The 21,705-nt window shown below is 35.8% G+C and overlaps 1 protein-coding gene across 2 annotated transcripts in view; it reads right to left on the bottom strand.

The window, feature by feature from the left end:
- The window catches only part of ERBB4 (erb-b2 receptor tyrosine kinase 4), a gene marked incomplete at both ends in the record, with an annotated part of 1,174,461 nt that overhangs the window by 28,945 nt on the left and 1,123,811 nt on the right, over positions 1–21,705 (bottom strand). For both annotated transcript variants that reach the window (XM_080689981.1, XM_080689982.1), the window contains 4 exons: positions 9,504–9,674; positions 13,841–13,938; positions 16,266–16,412; positions 20,023–20,098. In XM_080689981.1, the coding sequence (XP_080546107.1) occupies positions 9,504–9,674; positions 13,841–13,938; positions 16,266–16,412; positions 20,023–20,098 (492 nt within the window). The remainder of the gene's footprint in view (positions 1–9,503; positions 9,675–13,840; positions 13,939–16,265; positions 16,413–20,022; positions 20,099–21,705) is intronic.

Below are 21,705 nucleotides of genomic sequence, written 5' to 3'. Positions count from 1 at the left end.
CATGTTACGGTATTGTATGACTGTGTTCAGGCCAGTGCAAATCCAGTATTTATAAGAAGCTACCAAATTATAATAAATTATTTCAGGTAAACCAATATTTCATAGATAGGTCATTCTGTTTGGAATCACAAGACCTGACAATGGTTTGGTTCTTGAGTGGCCAAGCTCATAACCAAGTTACCAAATCATTTAATAGGTCAGGAATTTCAGATGTTGCATAATAGAGATTCTGGCATGAAAATAAAAGTTCTTTGTAACCTTTAAACTAGCACCCAGATATCACTAGCTTTTGTGAATGTTACAAGATTAAAGTTATTTTCTGATTTTATAGTTACATCACTTCCTATAGTAGACTTTGATGATAAGTGGATATTATTTTTCAAAGTATTATTTAGTAGATAAGAAAGGATTTATAAAAATTGTCTCATATATTTTAAAAATAAAGAAGCCAGAAATCTGTACCAACATACCAACTATCCTTTAAAGAGCCACCATTTCAGTAATTATTAGGCTTCTAATTTGTTTAATTACTATTTAGTAATAATACTATCATGATTTTTACTTTTCTTTTTACCAAATGAAGAATGACAGATACAAACATCAACTATAGACAAAACAGAGCTGGTTTCAATCTCAGTGAGGACGCTTGGCTTCTCCAGATTTTATTTTGTAAATGGGAATAGTAATGCTTTCTACTTCCATTTGATGTGAAGGTAAAGGGTTATAAACGTAAAAAGCAAAGAGCACAGCCTAGGAAATAGGTGATCAATAAATAGTGACTGTATTTAGGCTTATCTTTGGACATTTTGAAACATCTACTACAGTTGTAAGGATCATTTCATCTTGAAGTGCGTAATCGTAGAGTCCAGATGCAGACGCCATATTCTCTGCTTTGCTGCTTCCATTTTGGCTCCATAGATTCCACTTGATCTTAAGACATTAACTCTTGATTACAGGGAGTCTCTCAGAAGCAACACAGGAGAGGCAAAACATCAGCAGGAGCTCTGGCTTCTCATTGCATGCCCAGCAGGAGCCTTTTAAACCAGCTGATTCTAAATCTCATTAGACTTGCAGTTTAAAACCAAGACACTTGTGGTCCTGACCAGTAAACCAGAACCAATGGAGGTTGGCTTTGACAGAACCAAGGGAGGACTGAATACTAGGCTGAGACCTGGATTACACCATGGCTTCCCACTTCTCTCTTAGATGCATAAAGACACTGGACCATGAGTTTTATCTTTTCCAAAACAGTTTGCATATCTGTAAAATGAGAGTTCATCCTAGAAAGTAGATTCTTTCTAGTCCTGATACAGCCTGAGCACACAATTCCTTATGCATGTACCTCATACCACAATAGCATAATCACAACACAGTGGTACAAATTCCTATGCTTAAAGTTCATTCACATACCAAGGCCCAGAACAAAGTACACTGGTTATGTTACTATTGAGAGGATATCTGGTTGAAAAAATTATCGAGAGAAAGACAAAAAGTAGCAAATGAGAGAAAGAATATTATCTTGTTGATATGGTAAGGGAAGACTGGTATTTCTGTGCAAATGTGACTGTAGAGCTTCATGTAAATAACATATTTTTTATTTTATCTTTGAATTTTAAAAAATTTACTACCAACCTATACTCTTTCTCCAGACTATAGCCTGAGAAGTTCTAAATGTGTGGTTGGTAAAAAAAAATCAGAAAACAAAATATTTTGATATTCCAATAATTTCTAAGATCTTGGAAGAATAAATGAGTACTACTGGATCTTGTGCTCTTATTTTAAAAAGAGACAGATCTATAATACATAAAGTGAGAGCTCTTGGTTAAAATAAATCATCCATACTTCCACACTAAAGCAAAAATCACCAACATGATGTATATTTTGAAAGAGATCAACGTTGGACTGATGCCTGCAGCTCTGGGCAGTTTTGTGTATGTGAACTGTAGAGGAGTGGAAAATAAATTGCAGTGACTGGTCCACTGAAATGACCAAGGCATTTCCTAGGATGAATGTTCAAAAATCATTCAACTGTTAGTGACAATAGGAGTATATATCATGTGAAGATAGCTCTAATAAAATATATATCATTCAAGTTTATCCCATTGATGAAAATAATAGAAAAGTGTACTCTAAAAGCGGAGGGCAAAGAATAAGAAGGATGGAATGATCAGGCACTGGGGATGTTCTTTACTATTATCTTTCTTTAGTACATTATAAACACTAGGCATAGAAATGGAGCCCATTTGCAAAAATGATAATGATAGTAATAATAATTACATTTTGTTATCAGGTAGGGACACATTGTAGTAACTTCTATGAAGTGATAAGGGCCTGGATTAGAGTTGTGACTGGAGAGAAAGAAGTTAAAATTTGAAAACTGTTTTCCAGGAAGGCAAAAAGAGAATTTTGTTTTGAATTGGATCATTAAAGGGGAGCAAGAAATTTCAAAACCATGCCAGCATGTGGGCTTTATAATAATGACCAAAAATCCTGGGATTATAAAATTGGGAGGAAGCCTATATTACATCATCTGATCAGATAAAAGTTCTCAAGAGTGTGCAACATAGAAATATTACAAGAATTAGGATTTAAAATTAGATGAAAAACACATTTTTGTTCCTCTTGGGAATTTTGTTTGGTTTTGTATTGTTCTGCCTTCTTTCTGACTGATTTCAGGTCTGCCCCACCAGATCTGTTCCAAGCCTGATTGTCTTTATTCCTCAATATTGATACAGCTAAAATGACTTTCTCTAACCTCTCATGCTGATTATTTTTCTTTGGTCATTTTCCTATCAGACCTGGAATTTCTCTCTCAGAATAGTATTTTCTTAAGTGGAATGCAACTTTTTCCAGAGTAGAACTTTTGTTTTCCCAACTCTATCCTCACTGCCTAACACAGTGTCTAATCTATAAAATATATTTAATATGTTAATTCATTTACTCTTTGATTATGACAAATCAACCATCTTAAAAGACTACATGAGGAATACATCTAGACAAAAATAAAACAAAACAAACAAAAAACAGCTAGTGATACAAAGTCTCCTATTAAGAAGAGATCCTTCTTTGGGTTTAGTAGATTAAAAAAGAAACAAAATAATGCCCCACCCATACAATCCCTCAAGCATCATAAAACTGCAGATGACCTTGACACATTGAGGACCAGATGTAAAACCAATATCCTGACACCACAATCACTTAAAAAGTAGCAGCTCTTGTTAAAATTGGTATTGATCCTAGGTAAACTGTAACCAGAGTAACCCTTTAATGTCATCACAGCATTCTCAAACTGCATCATGTAGGTTTGAGATGCATCCTTAACTTCTGTCTAAAGCGTTTTCTCCTCTACACATGATCACATAAAAGGAACAGTTGTATAATAGGTAACCCAAAATGCTTTTAGTCATTAAATATTCCTTAGAAGGAAACATAAAAATCTACAAAATGAAATTGTTATTCTGAAAAGTCATTCCATGATAAGGTAATTTTAAAGTTGGAAAGAACAAACAGATGACCTAGTTTAATCTTATCAGTGAAGACTCTGAACCTGATTAAGTGATATGACTGATCTTTCAATATTGTTGAGGTGGTTCGAGAATCTGAGATTCTTGACTTCCAATTTAATTTCCTTTATCCATATTACCATTTGGTGATTGGGAAGTTCTTCAGTAGCATGAAGTTAATAGCAACTTAAACTAAGTAACTTTCCCTAAACTCTGTTATTTAGGAATTTGGTGAGTTGTCTAAACTTTCCACCACTCAGTTTACTTACTCATAAAATGGGACTAACATCAGTACCTCTCTCATAGAACTTTGTAAAATAAAAGTGATAGAGTTAATTTAAAGCACTTGGTATGTAGCTAGGTCACAGTGAACATGCAATAAGTGTCAGTAGATATTACTATTTCATCTAGGAGGTCATGATTTTGATATTTTAAAGTATAAAAACAAACCTAGTTGCAATTGAATCTTCAGATATCTTTGAGAATGACATCTATTGCTTTTGCACTATCATTTTTCTTGAATTTCTACTACTTTAGTTATAGTTTAAAAGCAAACATAGCACAATATCACAAGTCCTGTGGGGAAACCAAAGGGTTACTTGTATTCCTTTTGTTTTTTAGAAGGGGAGGAATTCATATAAAAGCTAAAAGTAATCGCATTACGTGTGGCAACATTATCAGACTATTCTTAATAAAGTTATGAAAAATCTCAGGGCAAAAAGATATTGTCATAAATTAAAATATACAGAATCATATTTGCTTAGCAATGAAAATAAATATTCAACTTATATTCAGTAATTTTGAAATTAATCAAAATTTTGAGACGTCAAATGTCTTCATTTATCTTAATCTTAATTTTTGCCTACATTTTTGTCCATGTTACAACTTATTTACATATCCTTGTTGCGAAAAAGTGGACTAAAAATGGATAATGCAAATTTATAACTATTGTTACTTCTTAGTAGGCTAAGGTGGAGAAAAGTTTAAATTGCAATTATTGAGCCCTGAAGGATTTCTGACTTAACTAGTGTGTACAAACTACAATTTCTCTGTCTTCTCCTGCCTGGATAGCTGAGAGTTAGCTGATTACACTTGCTTTCTTAAAAAAAGAAAATTGACACATAATATTTGAGCATATTTATGAGGTGATATGCTTTAAAATAGATGATGTGTTTAATTTTTTAAACTATGCATCACAAATGACTGAATATTTCTTCAACATTTGAAACCATGCCTGCCTGCCTTTGTAAAAAGATATTGAAGCTTTGACATTAAATTAAGTTAAATTTTCTAGTATCCCTAAAGCTAAAATATTTTAGCCATATTGATTTATTTGATATTTTCATTCATTTTGTTGCATTAAATATAATTTATTATATCAAACAAATATGAATCTAGGTAACTCAAAAGATAAGGCCAAACATTCACCTTAACAAGAAAAAAAATTATGCAAAATTTTCAAAATGGTACTGAATATTTACTAGGAAATAAATAGTATGAATTAAAATAAATAAGTCTAGATAGAAGATGGTACAATGAAACCTAAAATTTACTGACATAATTAATATACAAGGGGGTGATAATTGGATCTTAAATGAACATAAAACTCTGACCAGTAGACGGTGGTTCTTATCTCTAATAAAAAGCCTAGGAAGCCAGTCTCCTATAAGTCAGCTTTGTAGGAAGCCACAGGGATACCTGTGGTAACAATCCAACAGGCAAACAATAACTCTGAAACAACAGGCCCCAAATGTTCATAACTTGGTCCATGAGTGTGAGTTTCCCTAATTTTCATCCTAGCTTCTTATTAACCAACCAGAGAAAGGCAAGTATGCACGTTGGACCCATCACTTCTAGTTGTCCTGCCTACAGCTTCCCAAGGCCAGACACCTTCCCTTCTCTCCCTAAGAAGCTTTCCCTCTCCTCTGCCATTCAGTCTCTGCCAAAGCACACATGGTAGTGGCTGACTTCCTTGCACTGGCAATCCAATGCATAAATAAAGACTTTGGTGAGTCTTTATTTAGTTCCTTGTTATGGAGCATCTACCTAGGTCCATCAATGCACAAAGTGATCACAGATAACTTTCATCTTCACAACATTCTGTGAGAGATACTCTTAACCCTCAACATGCTGGAGGCAGAGAACTTAAAGTTTGCAAAACTTAAATAGCTTCACATATGCTGGATTAACATTTTAGGTACTTAATTTTGAAAAAATATTTCAGATAATAGTAAAAGCATATCTAACAACAATGATGTCAGCTATCATTTAAGAGATGATTTTCAAGCATAACTTGTATTTACTTCTATCAACTTTCTGGACAAATACCAATGCTGTATTTTGAATCACTCATTGCTTTAAAGATATCATTTATCAAAATAAATTAGGAGTTTACAAAAATTAAAAACACTATAAAAGAAATCACTTCTGTAACTTATTTGAAATTAGAACACATAAACAGAAGTGATTTACTTTGCCAAATTGAGATTGCATCACGGACTTTTCATAGTTCATGAGTAGAAAACTTGATGGGAGAGTGTAAATATTTAGGATATATGATACGGACTAGGGAAATGTCAAAATAAAATGTGCGTGATTCTAAAAGGAGGGTACCGCTTATTTGCTTGCCACAGAGACTCTGCAATTTTCCATTTAATTGGATACCTACCATCATGTTTATTTCAAAATAAGAACAAATATTGTAAAGGTATTTAGAACATTAGCTAGAGTTTCTGGGATAGTGAGCAGTAAATAGTATATTTAGTTCTTTTTTTTTCTTTTGGGCGAGTTAGTACTGGGATTAACCCAGGAGTATACCACCTCTGAGGTACACCCCTACTCTATTTATTTTATTTTTTTTGAAATAGGGTCTCTTTAAGTTACCACATGTTGATTTTGAACCTTCAACCTCCTGTCTCAGCCTCCCAAGTACTAGGACTACAGGCATGTGCAAAAACATCTGTGAAAATATATTTAAAAATTAATTATTATTCAGTTTAAAAGTCTATCAAATATGACTTTTTTTTTTAAATAAGGTCTCAGGGTCTCACTGAGTTGTGAAGGGCCATACTAAGTGTCTGAGGCTGTTTCCTAACTGTGATCCTCCAGTCCCTACCTCCTGAATGCTGGGATTACAAATCTGCACCACCACTCCCAGCATTGCTGTCAATTTTAATTTAATTTGAAATGTTTCTGTGCCAGTACCATGCTATTTTTATTACTATGGCTTTGTAGTATAGATTAAAGTCAGGTATTGTGATTCTTCCTGAATGGTTTTTATTGCTGAGAATTACTTTGGCTATTCTGGGTTTTTTGTTGTTTCAAATGAATTTAAAGACTGATTTTTCTAAGTCTCTGAGGAATGGTCTTGGTAATTTATGGGAATTGCATTGAATCTGTAGATTACTTTTGAAAGTATGGCCATTTTGATATTTACTCTGTCTATCCATGCACATGAAAGCATGAAAGATCTTTCCATCTTCTAAGGTCTTCTTTTCTTTTTTGGTGGTACTGGGGTTCCTGGAAACCCTTCTACCTCTAGGCTACACTCCCAGACCTATTTTATATTTTTATTTGGAAACAGAGTCTCTTAAGCCAGCCTTGCTGGCTTCAAACCCGCACGATCCTCCTGTTTCTGCCTCCCAAGTGCGGGGATTACAAGCGTGCACCACCACACCCGGCTTCTAAGGTCTTCTTTGATTACATCTTTTTTGAATGTTTTAGACCAATGGAGCATAACAGAAGAATCAGAAACAAATCCACACACTTACAGTCAGTTGATTTTTGACAAAGGGGACAAAAACATATACTGGAAAAAAAAGGTAGCCTGTTCAACAAATAGTGTTGGCAAAACTGGTTAAACATATGCAGAAAAATGGAAATAAATCTCACTTTCTCACTCTGCACAAGAGTCAATTCAAGATGGATCAAAGACTTGGAAATTAGACCAGAGACTTGGAGGCTCCTTGAAGAAGGCATAGGCCCAACACCGCAACACATAGGTAGATAAAAACTTTCTCAACAAGACTCCAAAAGCACAAGAAACTAAAAGGTGAATCAATATGTGGGATTGCATGAAACTGAAGAGCTTCAGTACATCAAAGGAAACTATCAAGAGCCTCAACCAAGAGCCAAGAGATGAGAGAATATTTTTGCCAAATACTTATCAAATAGAATATATCTAGAATATACAGAGAACTCAAGAAACTCAGCACTAAGAAAACAAGTAACCCAATCAAAAAATGGGCAAGTGAACTAAATAGACACTTTATGAAGGAAGAAATTCAAATGGCTAATAAATGCATAAAAATGCTCAACATTATTAGCAATCAGAGAGATGTAAATCAAAACTACCCTGGGATTTCACCTAACTTCAACTAGAATGGCAATCATTAAAAATACAAACAACAACAAATTCTGGAGAGGATGTGAAGAAGTGGGAACTCTAATACATTGTTGGCAAGATTGCAAATTAGTGCAAGCACTTGGCAAACAGAATGAAGGATCCTCAGAAGAATGGGAGCAAACTTACCATTTGATCAAGCAATACCACTTCTGGTAAAGAATGGAAACCAAACTACCAAACTAATGTTTGGTATCTATGTTCATAGCTGCACAATTCACAATTGCCAAACTATGGCACCAGATAAAATCTCCATCAACAGATGAATGGATTACAAAACTGTGGGGTATGTACACAATGGAATTTTACTCAGCCATAAAGAAAAACACAATTACATCATTTACAGGGAAATAGATGGAACTGGAGGACATTATGCTAAGTGAGATTAGTCAGTCACAAATAATAAGAAATCAGATGCTCTCCCTAATATGCAAAAGCTGGAGAGAATATGGGTCATAGAAGGAAATCTAGACAAAGAAAGATAGACTATACATGAGCAAATAAGGTGACCTAATTGAGTGGATGGGAGGGAGTTAATGTACATGATGTACATTAACAAACATACCAAAGTTGATCACTAAACCAAACATGAGGAGGGATGGGGAGGGAATAGGGTGGGAATTGTGTAAGGGCTAATTGGATGATATGAGCATGTATGCCTCCACCATCTTATATCTTATTAATATGTCTGAATACAATTCATGAATTAAAAAATTAAAAAGAGAAAATGTTCTCATGACAATGGTCACAAGAAATGAGATGGTTTTCTATTAGCACAGATAATGTTCTGAGATGAAGGAAAGATGAAGAGGAAAAAAAACAACTTTCTACAAAAAATATCAAGCTTTATGCTTATATCTCATTAGTGGAAGAAAATGATTATAACCACAAACTCATTGCTTCTCTGTGCTCCATAACAGCCAATGAATCCTTGCTGACAGTACCTGTCTGGCTGTCTCATATGCTGATGCTATATCTTTTCCACTTTTTATTAGCCTGGACACATCTTCAAAGCAGGAACTATGTCAAAATTCTTTGAATCTCAAATGTGAACTAATGCTGTCATGAAAAATACTAGTATGTGTTGAATGCAAGATCAGTGAATTTTTAAAATATAAATGAATGAAAAATACACGGAATGGATGATCTCTAGAGAAGAATGCTCCTCATGGAAAGTTGATTTAATATTTATCATGAATTGTAAGTTCTTTTCAGAAGTTTTTTCCCCAAACTTAAATCTACATGTAAGAATCAATTCAGTTTTTCTCTTAATATATTTGATTAAGTTCAAATGATTGCATAGTTTTCTGTTTGTATTTCAACTTCAAGATTTAACTAAGTTGAATAAAATGTTTCTTCTTTTGAAATTTTGAGTTCATGTTGCATTGAAATCAGAGTATATATTTTATTTTCCATGTTTGTCTTCTAAAATGTACTATCTATATGGTCAATATGGTATATTGTGAGGATGGCATGTATTTTATCTAGAAATTACAAGGATTTTAGTTATATAGATGTCTTGAAATTTTAGTTCTTACAATTTATTAGCATGTTTTCATTTCTGAATAATGAAATGCTTGTCTATTATGACTTCTTACCCTATTTGAGTCAATTCTTGCTCTAGAAGTGTAGATGGGAGGAGGGATGTTGAAAGCCTGGGGTACCAGGTATTCCTCAGCATCCATCATGTCCTCTAAGTCCTCTTCATCCAAGAGATTCTGGAAGAACTTGCTGTCATTTGGACTGGGAAGCTTCATTCGATCATCTCCCTAAAAGATTACCCATCAGACACAAACACAAATTATTCTTCCCTTCATCTTGAATGTGTGGTCTCTGCAGCAAATTTATATAATAGCAAAACACATGGCTAAAAAATTCATGCACTCATTTCAAAAAAATAATTCTTTGGCACAACTACCAGTCATAAAGAAGTCTCTAATATGCTTAGGTATGACAGAGTAAGATAAGGAAATTTAATACAAAAAGAATATGATAAATGTCGTTAGAAAGGAATAAAGCAGAAGGCTAAGGATGTTTTAAGAGAGGAAAAATCCATTTCACATCTGAGAATAATGCTTCATCGTCAAGGGATGAAGTGTGTGGGATGTGACTTTAAGAATAAACAAAGGGCAATCAACTTATCATTCTTTATGTGGTTGGTTTGATGCTGAGGAATTATTAGGACACCAAAGTGCCTTGATTCCTTCTACAGAATAATGACAAAATTGTCGAAGTGATGGTATTCAAAGTCATGGTAAAGTAGAAAAAAGAAGAAATGACTGAGAAAAACTCTGTAACTCTCATTATATTATTCCCCATCTTAGTCATTTCTTAAATACCTTTTTAATTTTTTAAAGTATGTGATTTTATTTTTTGTAAAATAATCAGTTTATAAAGTTAACTTGGGGAAAAATAGTAAGAAAGCATCATCTCCCCAAACCTTATTTTTGTCTTGTTTAAGAGTATTGATATGAAGATAAAGGCTACTTTGTTTTAATGAGGAAACATAAATCAGTGTTTTCAAGGTTCATTTGTTGATAGTATAGGTAAAAAAATCATAGAGGAAGTATAATTTTTAGATTATCCAATGTACTCTTTTCCCAGTGTTGAATTAAAACATGTTCTTTTGTCCTGTTATTTAATTCCTATGTTCATGAATTCATAACAATCAAATTATTACTTAGATACAGCATGCCTCCACAAATGAAACTTAAAATACTTCCAGTTTTTTCTAAGATATTAATTGTTAATATACTGAAATGTTTGATTCACTTTCTTCAAATATGGACAAGATTAAAACAAAAATCCATATTCTTTTCATTCTGAAAAGGGATAATTAGGGAGAAACCGGACCCAGTAAGACGCTGGGTTCTGGGGTCGCGCGCGGGGCACGCCAGATGGGGCCCGGGTCGCGGGACTCTGGGCCTCAGGCCGAACTGCGTGTAGCACGCCAGACCCCTGGAGAAACCGGGCCCAGTAAGACGCTGGGTTCTGGGCGGGGGTCGCGTGCGGGGCATGCCAGCCGGGGCCCGGGTCGCGGGACTCTGGGCCCCGGGCCGAACTGCGAGTAGCACGCCAGACCCCTGGAGAAACCGGGCCCAGAACAGAAAAAGATAAAGAAAAATATTGGAGAGGATATAAGAAAGCCATTATGGATGCCAGGACACTGGAGATGCAGACAAAATTTATCTAAATGCACTGGAACTTATGGAAAAATTCGCCGTGAAAGAGGACTGCTATTTCTCTATATTGTTAAGAATCTCAGACATCACCTGTAAGGAGAGAGTTTAGCGGAGACCAAGGAGAAATGCGGTGTTGAAAGAGTTCTCCGCGATGGTGGTGGAGACTTGTATTCAGGAGAAGCAGAAACCGGATCTTACCAACTTTATTTTTTTGGAGAAATTACACCAAATGTCGAATGCTACCATCACGCATGCTTAGGAACACTGGACAACATTCAGATAGGAAAAAGAGCCTGGGAAGGATTTGAAACGGTGGAGGCAGTGGCAATGCCAGTGGCCAATACTCAGGGGAGGCAGAGATCTGATACATTACACCTGGAACCTTTGAAATAATAACCACAGAGACAGTGATCGGAACCTGCTGAGGGGTTAGGCGGGCGCTGGGGCCAGTGGCCGACATCGGAGCTTGCTGTGAGGCAAGGCCACTACTGAGGCCTCCGGGGCCAGGATTGGAACCTGCCGAGGGGTTAGACCGATGCTGGGGCCAGCGAGGCCGGCATTGGAGCCTGCCATGAGGCAAGGCTTGTGCTGGGGCCTCTGAGGTCGGGTCTGGAACCTGCTGAGGGGTTAGGCCGGTGCTGGGGCCAGCGAGGCCAGCATTGGAGCCTGCCGTGAGGCAAGGCCGGTACTGGGGCCTCCGAGGCCAGGATAAGAGCCTGCCGAGGGGTTAGGCCGGTGCTGGGGCCAGCGAGGCTGGAATTGGAGCCTGCCGTGAGGCAAGGCCGGTGCTGAGGCCTCCGAGGCTGGGATTGGAGCCTGCCTTGAGGCAAGGCCGGTACTGGGGCCTCCGAGGCCAGGATAAGAGCCTGCCGAGGGGTTAGGCCGGTGCTGGGTCCAGTGAGGCTGGCATCAGAGCCTGCCGTGAGGCAAGGCCGGTACTGGGACTTCCAAGGCTGGGATAAGAGCCTGCCGAGGGGTTAGGCCGGTGCTGGGGCCAGCGAGGCCGGCATCGGAGCCTGCTGTGAGGCAAGGCTGGTACTGGGGCCTCCGAGGCCAGGATAAGAGCCTGCTGAGGGGTTAGGCCGGTGCTGGAGCCAGTGAGGCCGGCATCGCAGCCTGCCTTGAGGCATGGCCGGTGCTGGGACCTCCGAGGCCAGTATCGGAACCGGCCGAGGGGTTAGGTCGGTGCTGGGGCCAGCGAGGCCGGCATCAAAGCCTGCCATAAGGCAAGGCCGGTACTGGGGCCTCCGAGGCCAGGATAAGAACCTGCCGAGGTGTTAGGCCGGTGCTGGGGCCAGCGAGGCTGGCATTGGAGCCTGCTGTGGGGCATGGCCAGTGCTGGGGCCTCCGAGGCCGGGATTGGATCCTGCCGAGGGGTGAGGCCGATGCTGGGGCCAGCGAGGCCGGCATTGGAGCCTGCCTTGAGGCAAGGCCGGTACTGGGACCTCCGAGGCCGGGATAAGAGCCTGCCGAGGGGTTAGGCCGGTGCTTGGACCAGCGAGGCCGGCATCGGAGCCTGCCGTGAGGCAAGGCTGGTACTGGGGCCTCCGAGGCCAGGATAACAACCTGCCGAAGGGCTAGACTGGTGCTGGGCCAGCAAGGCCGGCATCGGAGCCTGCCGTGAGGCGAGGCCAGCATCGGAGCCTGCCGTGAGACATGGCCAGTGCTGGGGCCTCCTAAGCCGGGAACGGAACCTGCCGAAGGGTTAGGCCAGTGTTGGGGCCTCAGAGGCCAGGATTGGGATCCTGCCAAGGGGTTAGGCCAGTGCAGGGGCTAATGGCTAGCATCGGAGCCTGGCGTGAGGCAAGTTCACTCCTGTGGCCTCCAAGGCCGGGACCAAAGCCAGCTTAGGGGTTAAACCAGTGCAGGGGCCAGCGAGACCAGAACTGGGGCCTCCCATGAGGCAAGGCCGCTGCTTGAGCCAGCGAGGTCTGGATCAGTCCACTGAGTAGCCAGGCCACTACTGGGACCATGAAGAGTGGGATCGGTACTTGCAACGCAGCATGCACAGAGAAATATCGCAGAAAATATAAATCAGACGCTTCTCTTAATCAGCAATAACTAGGAGGAAAAGGGCAACAGGAAGACGTTGAGCTATAGAAAGGGCCCTATAGTGAAGCAACTAATGTGACCAATCAGAGGGTATGTAATACTGGAGGACGGAGCCTCTTTAAAACGCAGGAGGTACATAAACAAATGTATCAAAGTAAATCACCAAAGAAGTGTGTGATGGAGGGAGGGGGAGGGAATGGGATGGGGGCTGGAGGAGGGCTAATTGGATGATGTGTGCTTGTATATCCTCTCAATTCTTGTACTCCAATGTGATTGATATATGACTACAATGCACCAATTTAAAAAAATAAATTAATAAAAATATATATATATAAATAATAAATAAAAATAAAAAATAAAACTTCAAAAAAAGTAAAAAAAAAAGAAAAGGGATAATTATAATAATAAACATGACTTTCACAAAATGCAAATTTCAAAAACAGTGCTGGAAGGCTTTTCTTAGGATAAGAAGCATTTTATGTATAGGAGAATCATAATTACCTGGCTGTTCAACAGTAAAGTCCCTTGAGGATGTGTTTAGAGGTAGTCTTGACATGAAGTAAAGGGAACTTTTCTTAAGTTATTCCACATGATCATCTGCTTAGTCAGTATGTTAGTGGATAGTTCTAAAGTCTTGATATTCATATTTTTAATGAGTTTGCCAGTGGGAGAGTCTGAATAACAAAGTCAAATATACCAACCTGAATAACTAGATATCTTTGAGGATCTCGAGCCATCCTTGAAAACTCAGCAGCCAGTTCCTTGAATTTAGGTCTACTGTCTGCATCAATCATCCAGCCTGGAGAGTTACATGAAATGAAAGTGTCAGTATAGTCATAGTGTAAAAAAAGTTACATTTAGCCGGGCATGGTGGCCCACGCTTGTAATCCCCATGCTTGGGAGGCAGAGACAGGAGGATATTGCAGGTTCGAAGCCAGCCGCTTTGGCTTAAGAGACCCATTTTCAAAAAAAAAAAAAAAAATATATATATATATATAGGCCTGGGAGTGGTAGCCTGAATATAGAAGGGCTTCCAGGAACCCCAGTACCACACACACACACACACACACACACACACACACACACACACACAAGTTACATTTAAATTGTAAATTGTATGGATATATAGGCTAAAGTGTGAAAAAATATTATAATGACCTGAAAAATAAAGCTGGTAAAAGAAACAGCCCCATAGGTAAGGTTCTAATTTAATCAAGCTGTTGATATTTGTAGCTAAATGCAATAGAGTATAAAATAACAGATAAAACTTTTATTTTGTTTATCTGATTTTAATTTTATGTATTCATTTATTTATTGAAAATACAACACACACTAACTCTGAAACCTTATAGAATCTCAGATCTTAGCTGTAGTTGTGGTTTTGGGGTATGGAGAGTTTTTTGTTTAAACTTTTCTTGATGGTTATAGATGACACAGTTGACGCATAATTTATTACTTTGCATCCCAAGTGACAAGGAAAAACAGATATGGTTGCAATACTGTACAATGATACAAAGAGGAAGAAAGAGAAAGTAACTTTTGCGCCACATTTTTTCCTGGCTGGGAAAAGAAAAGAATGTAAAATGATTGGTAATGTTCATTCAGCAATAGCTATTAGCTTATCTTTCTAGCAGAAAAATACTCTCAGCAGTTTCCAAAGTATGTCTTATTATTTAGCTCAGAGTGCAGATAAAGTGAATCTTATCTTCTTAGGCTCTGTTTAGCTGATGAGATGATAGGAGTAAAACCACCAAACTTTCCTTGACTCTTTTGCTAAGGGATCTCTTCAAAACTCCAGGAGAAAATGGCAAGACTCCCAATGGAGCTTGCCTAATAAGGCAAAATATTTGTCTGATTTTCTATCATTTCCGAATCATCTCATTTGCTGGTTATGCGATCAAATTATATATAATGCATGCATATCTTTAAATGTTTTTCTGCAGAGATCTACCAAACAATGTTTGATTAAGTAAAGCAATCAAGCCTGTTTCTCTTTTTCTGGGAGTTCGGTTTTCATGCCTGTCCTGGGAATTCCTTGGATTTTACTTTATGTATCATTAATGTCACCTACATTTTTTTTTTCTCTTCTAATAGAGCTCAAACATTTTGCATTCTGCATGTGTTCATTTAACAGATGCTTGTTAGTGCCAAGATGCTAATGAGAAAATAGGTATTTCTAGAACTATTGGAGCCAAAAAAGGTTAACTTCAAAGTGAGGTATTGGTTTCTCTCTAACTAAATATTGAGTAAATAGAACTATGCTTAGAGAAAAGGGCATGCTGACCCGAGCTGCAAAGAATGTTTTTTATTTCTTCCCTCACTGTCAGAATGTATCACACATGTCATGAATATAAATCTGAGTAGACCTGGGTCCAAAGTCTCTTATTAATAAGATGCTTATTCACCTTCACCAAGTTTGTTGCTTTTCTAGCCCTGTGTAAACCAAAAGGGAAAAACCCCAGATTATATGAGAAAGAATGCTACATGCTAATCTCACTTAAATTAAGTCAGAAACTCCAGAGATTTCCCTAATTCTATTTAAATTAAGGACCTGCACTTCCAGAGCACATTCCAGTACCTATGTGTCAGGGGTATAGTAAGGCAATGGAAAAGAAGAGTTTGATGTAAACAAATGATCAAACTGATAAAAGTAAACATTGGTAATCATTTTAGTTCAATGTAGATTCATTTATTCCCACTTCCCACAGTGATCTAATAATTTGCTCCTGACTAAACCTGGTAAACCTATTTTCATTTAATTCATTTTTAAACTATCATTTACAAGTTTTCTTATGTTTAGATTATTGATTTAGTTTGATATAAATTGCTAACAATGTAATCACTCTATTATTATAACTTCTTACATCTCTTTATGAGAGGCCATTTGACTATCATGAAAATTATAGGAGTAAGAAAAGTGAGGCATATAATTTTAACTTTGTAGTATTAAAACACATTACTTTATATTAAGAAAAATAATCACAACAAATGCAGGTATTTACATGTTCCATTCATCATTTTTTGAACTCTTATGTTTTTCAATACAGTGAGATTATGCAGGTAGAGTAGTATTATTTTATTAAGAATGATGGTGATAATTTTGATACAATTATTTCACAAACTTACATTTGACCATGACCATGTAAACGTCAATAGTACAGATGGGAGGTTGGGGTAAACGTTCTCCTTTTTCTAGTAAATCAGGAATTTCTCTAGTTGGAATTCCATCATAGGGTTTTCCTCCAAATGTCATGAGTTCCCATATAGTGACTCCTATAGTCAACAAAAATGCTTATATAAGCATATTAACAACATAATTCAAACAAACAAACAACAGCCCAGTGGTAAAATAATGTTTCCTACAGGTCAGTCGAAACAAAGCTAAAGAGATGCTTGCAGATTCCAATACTCATCAAATGCTAGTCTTCCGGGAGGGCTCAATTTCTTATTGTTATAGAATTTTTTATGCATAGCAGGGAAAGACCATAGGATCTGTTCTGTTTCTTCTTAGGAGTAATGCTAATGTTTGCTCCTCCAAGTGATATTAAACTGTGCTCACATTATAGCCAGTTCATTTACTGTATGAATGTGTTGAATACCAAATAAGTATGATTGCAGGAAAAATCTAATATTGACTATTTTCAAGATTATCCAATTTGCTATAAAAGCCCTAAAAAGTTAAGCCGGGATTCCAGAGTGGTTTCCTTATGGTAAAGAACTGAGGCTCTCATTTTAACGAGCACAAAGAAAGCTAATGATATAAAATATGTTAACTTATTTAGCTCAGATAAGTGTCTGGGTGAGGATGTGTCCATATGTAATATAGAAGGCTTATAAGATGGGCATCTATAAAAATTGAAGAGGATCAAAAATAGCTTATTCCCTGGATAGTAGAATGACTTTCTTGAATCATTAGAACACAAACTTTACCTGAAAAAAATCCCAAATATTAGTCTGCAAACAACCAGTTTTGATAATAAGAATTCTAATTTAGCAACAATAGACAAACTGAATCTCCTCTTTATGACATATTAAGTTCATAATTAAAATATATATTTTAGAGATAAAGACTAATACATTTAAAATACCTAGGTGGGCACAATAGTATTATAGTATAAACTTTGACTCATTTGTAAAGATATATATATATATATATATATATATATATATATATATGTAAAGATAAATATATGTATATTTATTTATAAATATATGTGTAATATATATATATATATATATATAATTTTTTTGGACTGGGGATTGAGTCCAGTGTAATTCTATCTATGAACTATATCCCTAATCATAGTTTATTCTTTATTTTGAAACAGGATCTCTAGATTGTGGAGGACCTCACTAAATTGCTGAGGCTGGCTGAGAGCCTGAGAGCCTGTGATCCTTCTGTCACCGCTTCCCAGATACTTTGATTACAGATGTGTACCCCCATGCTGCAGTTTAAGACAGTTATATTTTAATGTATAATTCATTATTTAAGTCTATGTTTTTCACACTACCGTCACTTGCCACTTGTAATGAATTGTTAATTTAAATGAAGCTTACAACAACAATCATTGTCTGAAAATAAATGTGAACTCTAAAATATAAAACTATAGGCGAATCTCAAATAAAACTTGACAATTGAGTCATTAATCTGATTATTTGGTTAATAGTTACACTTTATTTTAGTTAGAAAGTAAATTATAACTAGTAATACAATGTAATGGAGTGATATTTATTAATCCTTAATTTTACATATTAAGGATTTGCTCCGTGGAACCAATGATTATAATGCAGTGTCCATCAGGCAAGCTGGAAAAAGTTGAGAAGTAGATAACTGTTCCTTTTTAGCCAATCATCCATATATATATATTTAATTGGAATATTTTATTAACTCATAGAGACATATAAAAAGAACAGGCACTCTCATATCTATATCAGAACTTCCAGTACAGTCAAAATGTAAAGCATTAAAACAATAAAAAATATAATGAAAGAAGCATGTAGACACAAAATCTGAAAATATCAAAAACCCCACTTCCAATAACAATCTGATTATATCTTTACAGAGTGTTGACAAGATAAACTTTAAACAAAGTTGGCTTTTTGTAAAGGAACAACCTCGGAGAAACAAAATCAGAAACATCTTCAAAGTTGACACTGCATTCCCATCACCCGAAGGTGCATATCACAGCTGATGCATACTTTTGTAAATATAAAGTTTCCGCCAGTTATAATTTTCCATAAAATTGTACTAGAAACAGATTACATAGCTTCCTGCTTTTTATGCCATTTGTGACCAACTATAAAATATAAGAATTTAAAAATGAATAAGCATGGATGACCAGGGCTATGTTTCTAAGCAGAGCATGATACATCCATTTCTTTATTTTTACTAAACAGCTTCTGAGATTTTGCAACTTGGCAGGAAAAAAACTATTATAGTCCAAGGAACAGAAGTTTCTCCAAAAGATACACTTTACTTTTTAAAATATGTCTGTTTTGCCCACGTTTGTTCATTTTTCTTGAGGCTATTTAAAATTTGCCTATGGCAGATTACTACATCTAATTCAGGAAAAATATAAGTACAAAAAGAAAAAGAAAGAAAAGCCTCCACACATAATATGCTAATGCATATAGTATATTTCTATATAATCAGTCATAATATATAATTTATAAATCTCTACATAGCATACATTTATATTAAGTATGTTATATATAAATGATAGTCTACATGCTAATATGTATAATATATTTAATAGATTTGCTTTATTATTTATTCCTTACAGTAGTTGAATAACCAAGTTTTTCCAAGCATTTCTTCTGTATTTGTTTAGATCTCAGACACATTTTCCACTTGTAAGATGAGCAGAAAATATCTGGTCCTCTTGGAAATGTTAATATCTCTCATGACACAAATACAGGAAAAACATACTTTCTTTTTTGAATGTCATACACAATATTTAAGATAATAGGTTTTTTTAGATAATAGATGTGAATTCCTTGTTGATTAAATGACTTAATCTTTTTCTTTAAAAACAAAAGGTAAAACTCAGCTTAAATTTGAGTTAAATAGAGCACACTTTAAATTCCTCATTGTCCTTTATATTTAAGAGGGCATTGTGGCTTTATTTTTAATAAATGTCACATTTATCTGGTATATTTAAAGTCAGAAAAGGTATTGGCTCTTCCTTGTTAAGTTGTAAGTAGCTAGACAGTTGTTGAATATCTCATCTCAATCATTGAGTTAATCATAATGAAAAATGCACTAATTATAAATATCAGTTTCTAAAAGTTCATATGATTCACTCTGTAATGTTTTCGTTACTTCAAAAGTTTTTGTAATTTATGATCAAAATTGTAATTAGTATTCTCTTTTACCACTATTTTCAATAATTGTTCATTTTTATCACGACAATGTATTATCTACTATAGAACATAAATTCCCATAGGAAATAACCAAATAAAAATATATTTTGTTTTTATTTTGTTTCTTAACATTCATTATACTGAGTATTATATTTTAAAAAAATGTTGAAAATTAAGGCCATGAGTGACATTCCATACAATTGTCCCCAAACTACAATTGGCTATTTTCCCCTTGTAAAAATGATCAGAAACTTGTTACAAATGAGAGCTCATAGAAAAGATATTCTTATTTTACATTTTGGAGAACCAGAAAAAAAAAATCAAAGGCAGATAACATGCACTTTACAGTGGTTTTCTTTTTTCTTTTTTAACCAACATCAAAGAGTTAATTCTTCTCAAAAATGAGGCACATACTTAGCTATTTCTAACAATAAAATAATGTGACTTCAACTATTTTACATGAACTTAACATATACATTTTTGCCTTAAAAACCTTAATTAACACAGAAGAATTACTTACCATAACTCCAAACATCACTCTGATGGGTGAATTTTCTATAGTGTATACACTCTAGAGCCATCCATTTAATTGGCATCTATAGAGAAAGAAGCAATGAAAGTTTTATAATTACATAGTAAACTCATTTATATATTTCCTAAATGTGAGTCTCTGAACTGGGTCATTTATGCTTTTGGTTGTATGTTTATAGATATAAATTTAAACAGATTATGTTTCAAGACAGCAAAAATTTATAAATTTATAAATTTATAACCCAAAGTTTCCGTTTTAAAAATAAATCATAAACAAAAAAATAAGAACATCTTTGTATATTTTTAACTAATGTCCAGTATTTAACAACTTAATATTATGGCCTACATTATCACATCTAAACATCTTATGCATATGCTTCTGCGATATATGTCCATATTTTATTTTTTTTAAAGTGAGATTCTTTACATTGTCAGTTATCCCTTTTCACCCTGTCACTTTTTGAGACAGAAATAGAATAAATTTTTTTCTATTTTACTTGCTTCTTCCTTTTTTTCCTCATGCAATCTGGTCACTAAAATCATAAATATCAAAGTTACCCGTGCTTTGTTCCCCAGCCACAAATGACCTCCCTTGTCTTGGTTAGCCAGTATTGAAAATATGCACTATTTTCTAACTAGGAATGAGTATATAAAAAGTGAGGGGATCAGCACAAATCCATCATCACTACAAGAAAAACAACTCAACCCACATACCCTGCTGCTGATGGGTCAGCAGAATGTGTTTCGACTCGAAGGGCAGCGTTATATAGCTAGAAATATAATTAGATTCTATGGAATAAAGATAAACACTTTTACTTTGCAGTTGAAAGCTTAAAACTAAATAGGCCTTTGAAATCATGAGGTTGACTGCTCACCAAGGTGACACCAAGGTAACTCTATGACAGAATCATGGTATTCAGTGAAAGGGAACGGAAGACACATTGAAAATAATTTCCCTATGGGCAAGACGTTAGCAGACTTTATGGACTACGGACATTGTGTTAAAAAAGTAAGTCTAAATCACAGGTGGCTTGATAAAGACTTAATGGTTACCGGGCATTTAAAGCTGTAATGAATCTTGCTTTAGACAAATCTTACAGCTGTATGTTTTTAAGACAAGGAAAGCCATGTGATTTATAGACTTCTCTGTAATTTGTGGTGAACTTGAAGCTCTAGTCTCAAACTACTGTGCTTTGGTAGCAAACAGGCAAAATAAGCTCATAAAATTAAGAAAAGACAGATAATTTCTTACAACTGAAGGTTGAAAAAAAATTGTGCTCTCTTGTGATGAGATTCAAATGTAGACAGTTATGTAAGAATTTAAGATAAAAATAAATGTTAAGTACTTGGAAGCTTATTATTGTGAAATATTTATAATATATATTTGAATGACCTAGGATAAGAAAGGTACATAATAAATATATTTACATTCCATGTGAATAGCCTTTCTTTTTGTTAGCATAATAGTATAGATCTATATGGGTTAAGACTGTGTTTGTCTCTTTCATCTGGCCTGTGCTGGCTTGAGTTTCTCCAGGTCAAATTGGATGGATCTCTGCACATGAAAGTCACCCTAATTGGTTAACCACGAATGGTAAACTAAGCAGCTGATTGATGAGAAAATAAAAGATCTTGAACTAAGGTTTGAACTGAGACCATATGGTGACTGAGA

Source organism: Muscardinus avellanarius (assembly GCF_963383645.1).
Source record: "Muscardinus avellanarius genome assembly, chromosome: 2".
Taxonomy (NCBI): Eukaryota; Metazoa; Chordata; class Mammalia; order Rodentia; family Gliridae; genus Muscardinus; species Muscardinus avellanarius.
The sequence above is the reverse complement of the archived record's forward strand: the minus strand, read 5'-3'. Positions and strand labels throughout refer to the sequence as shown.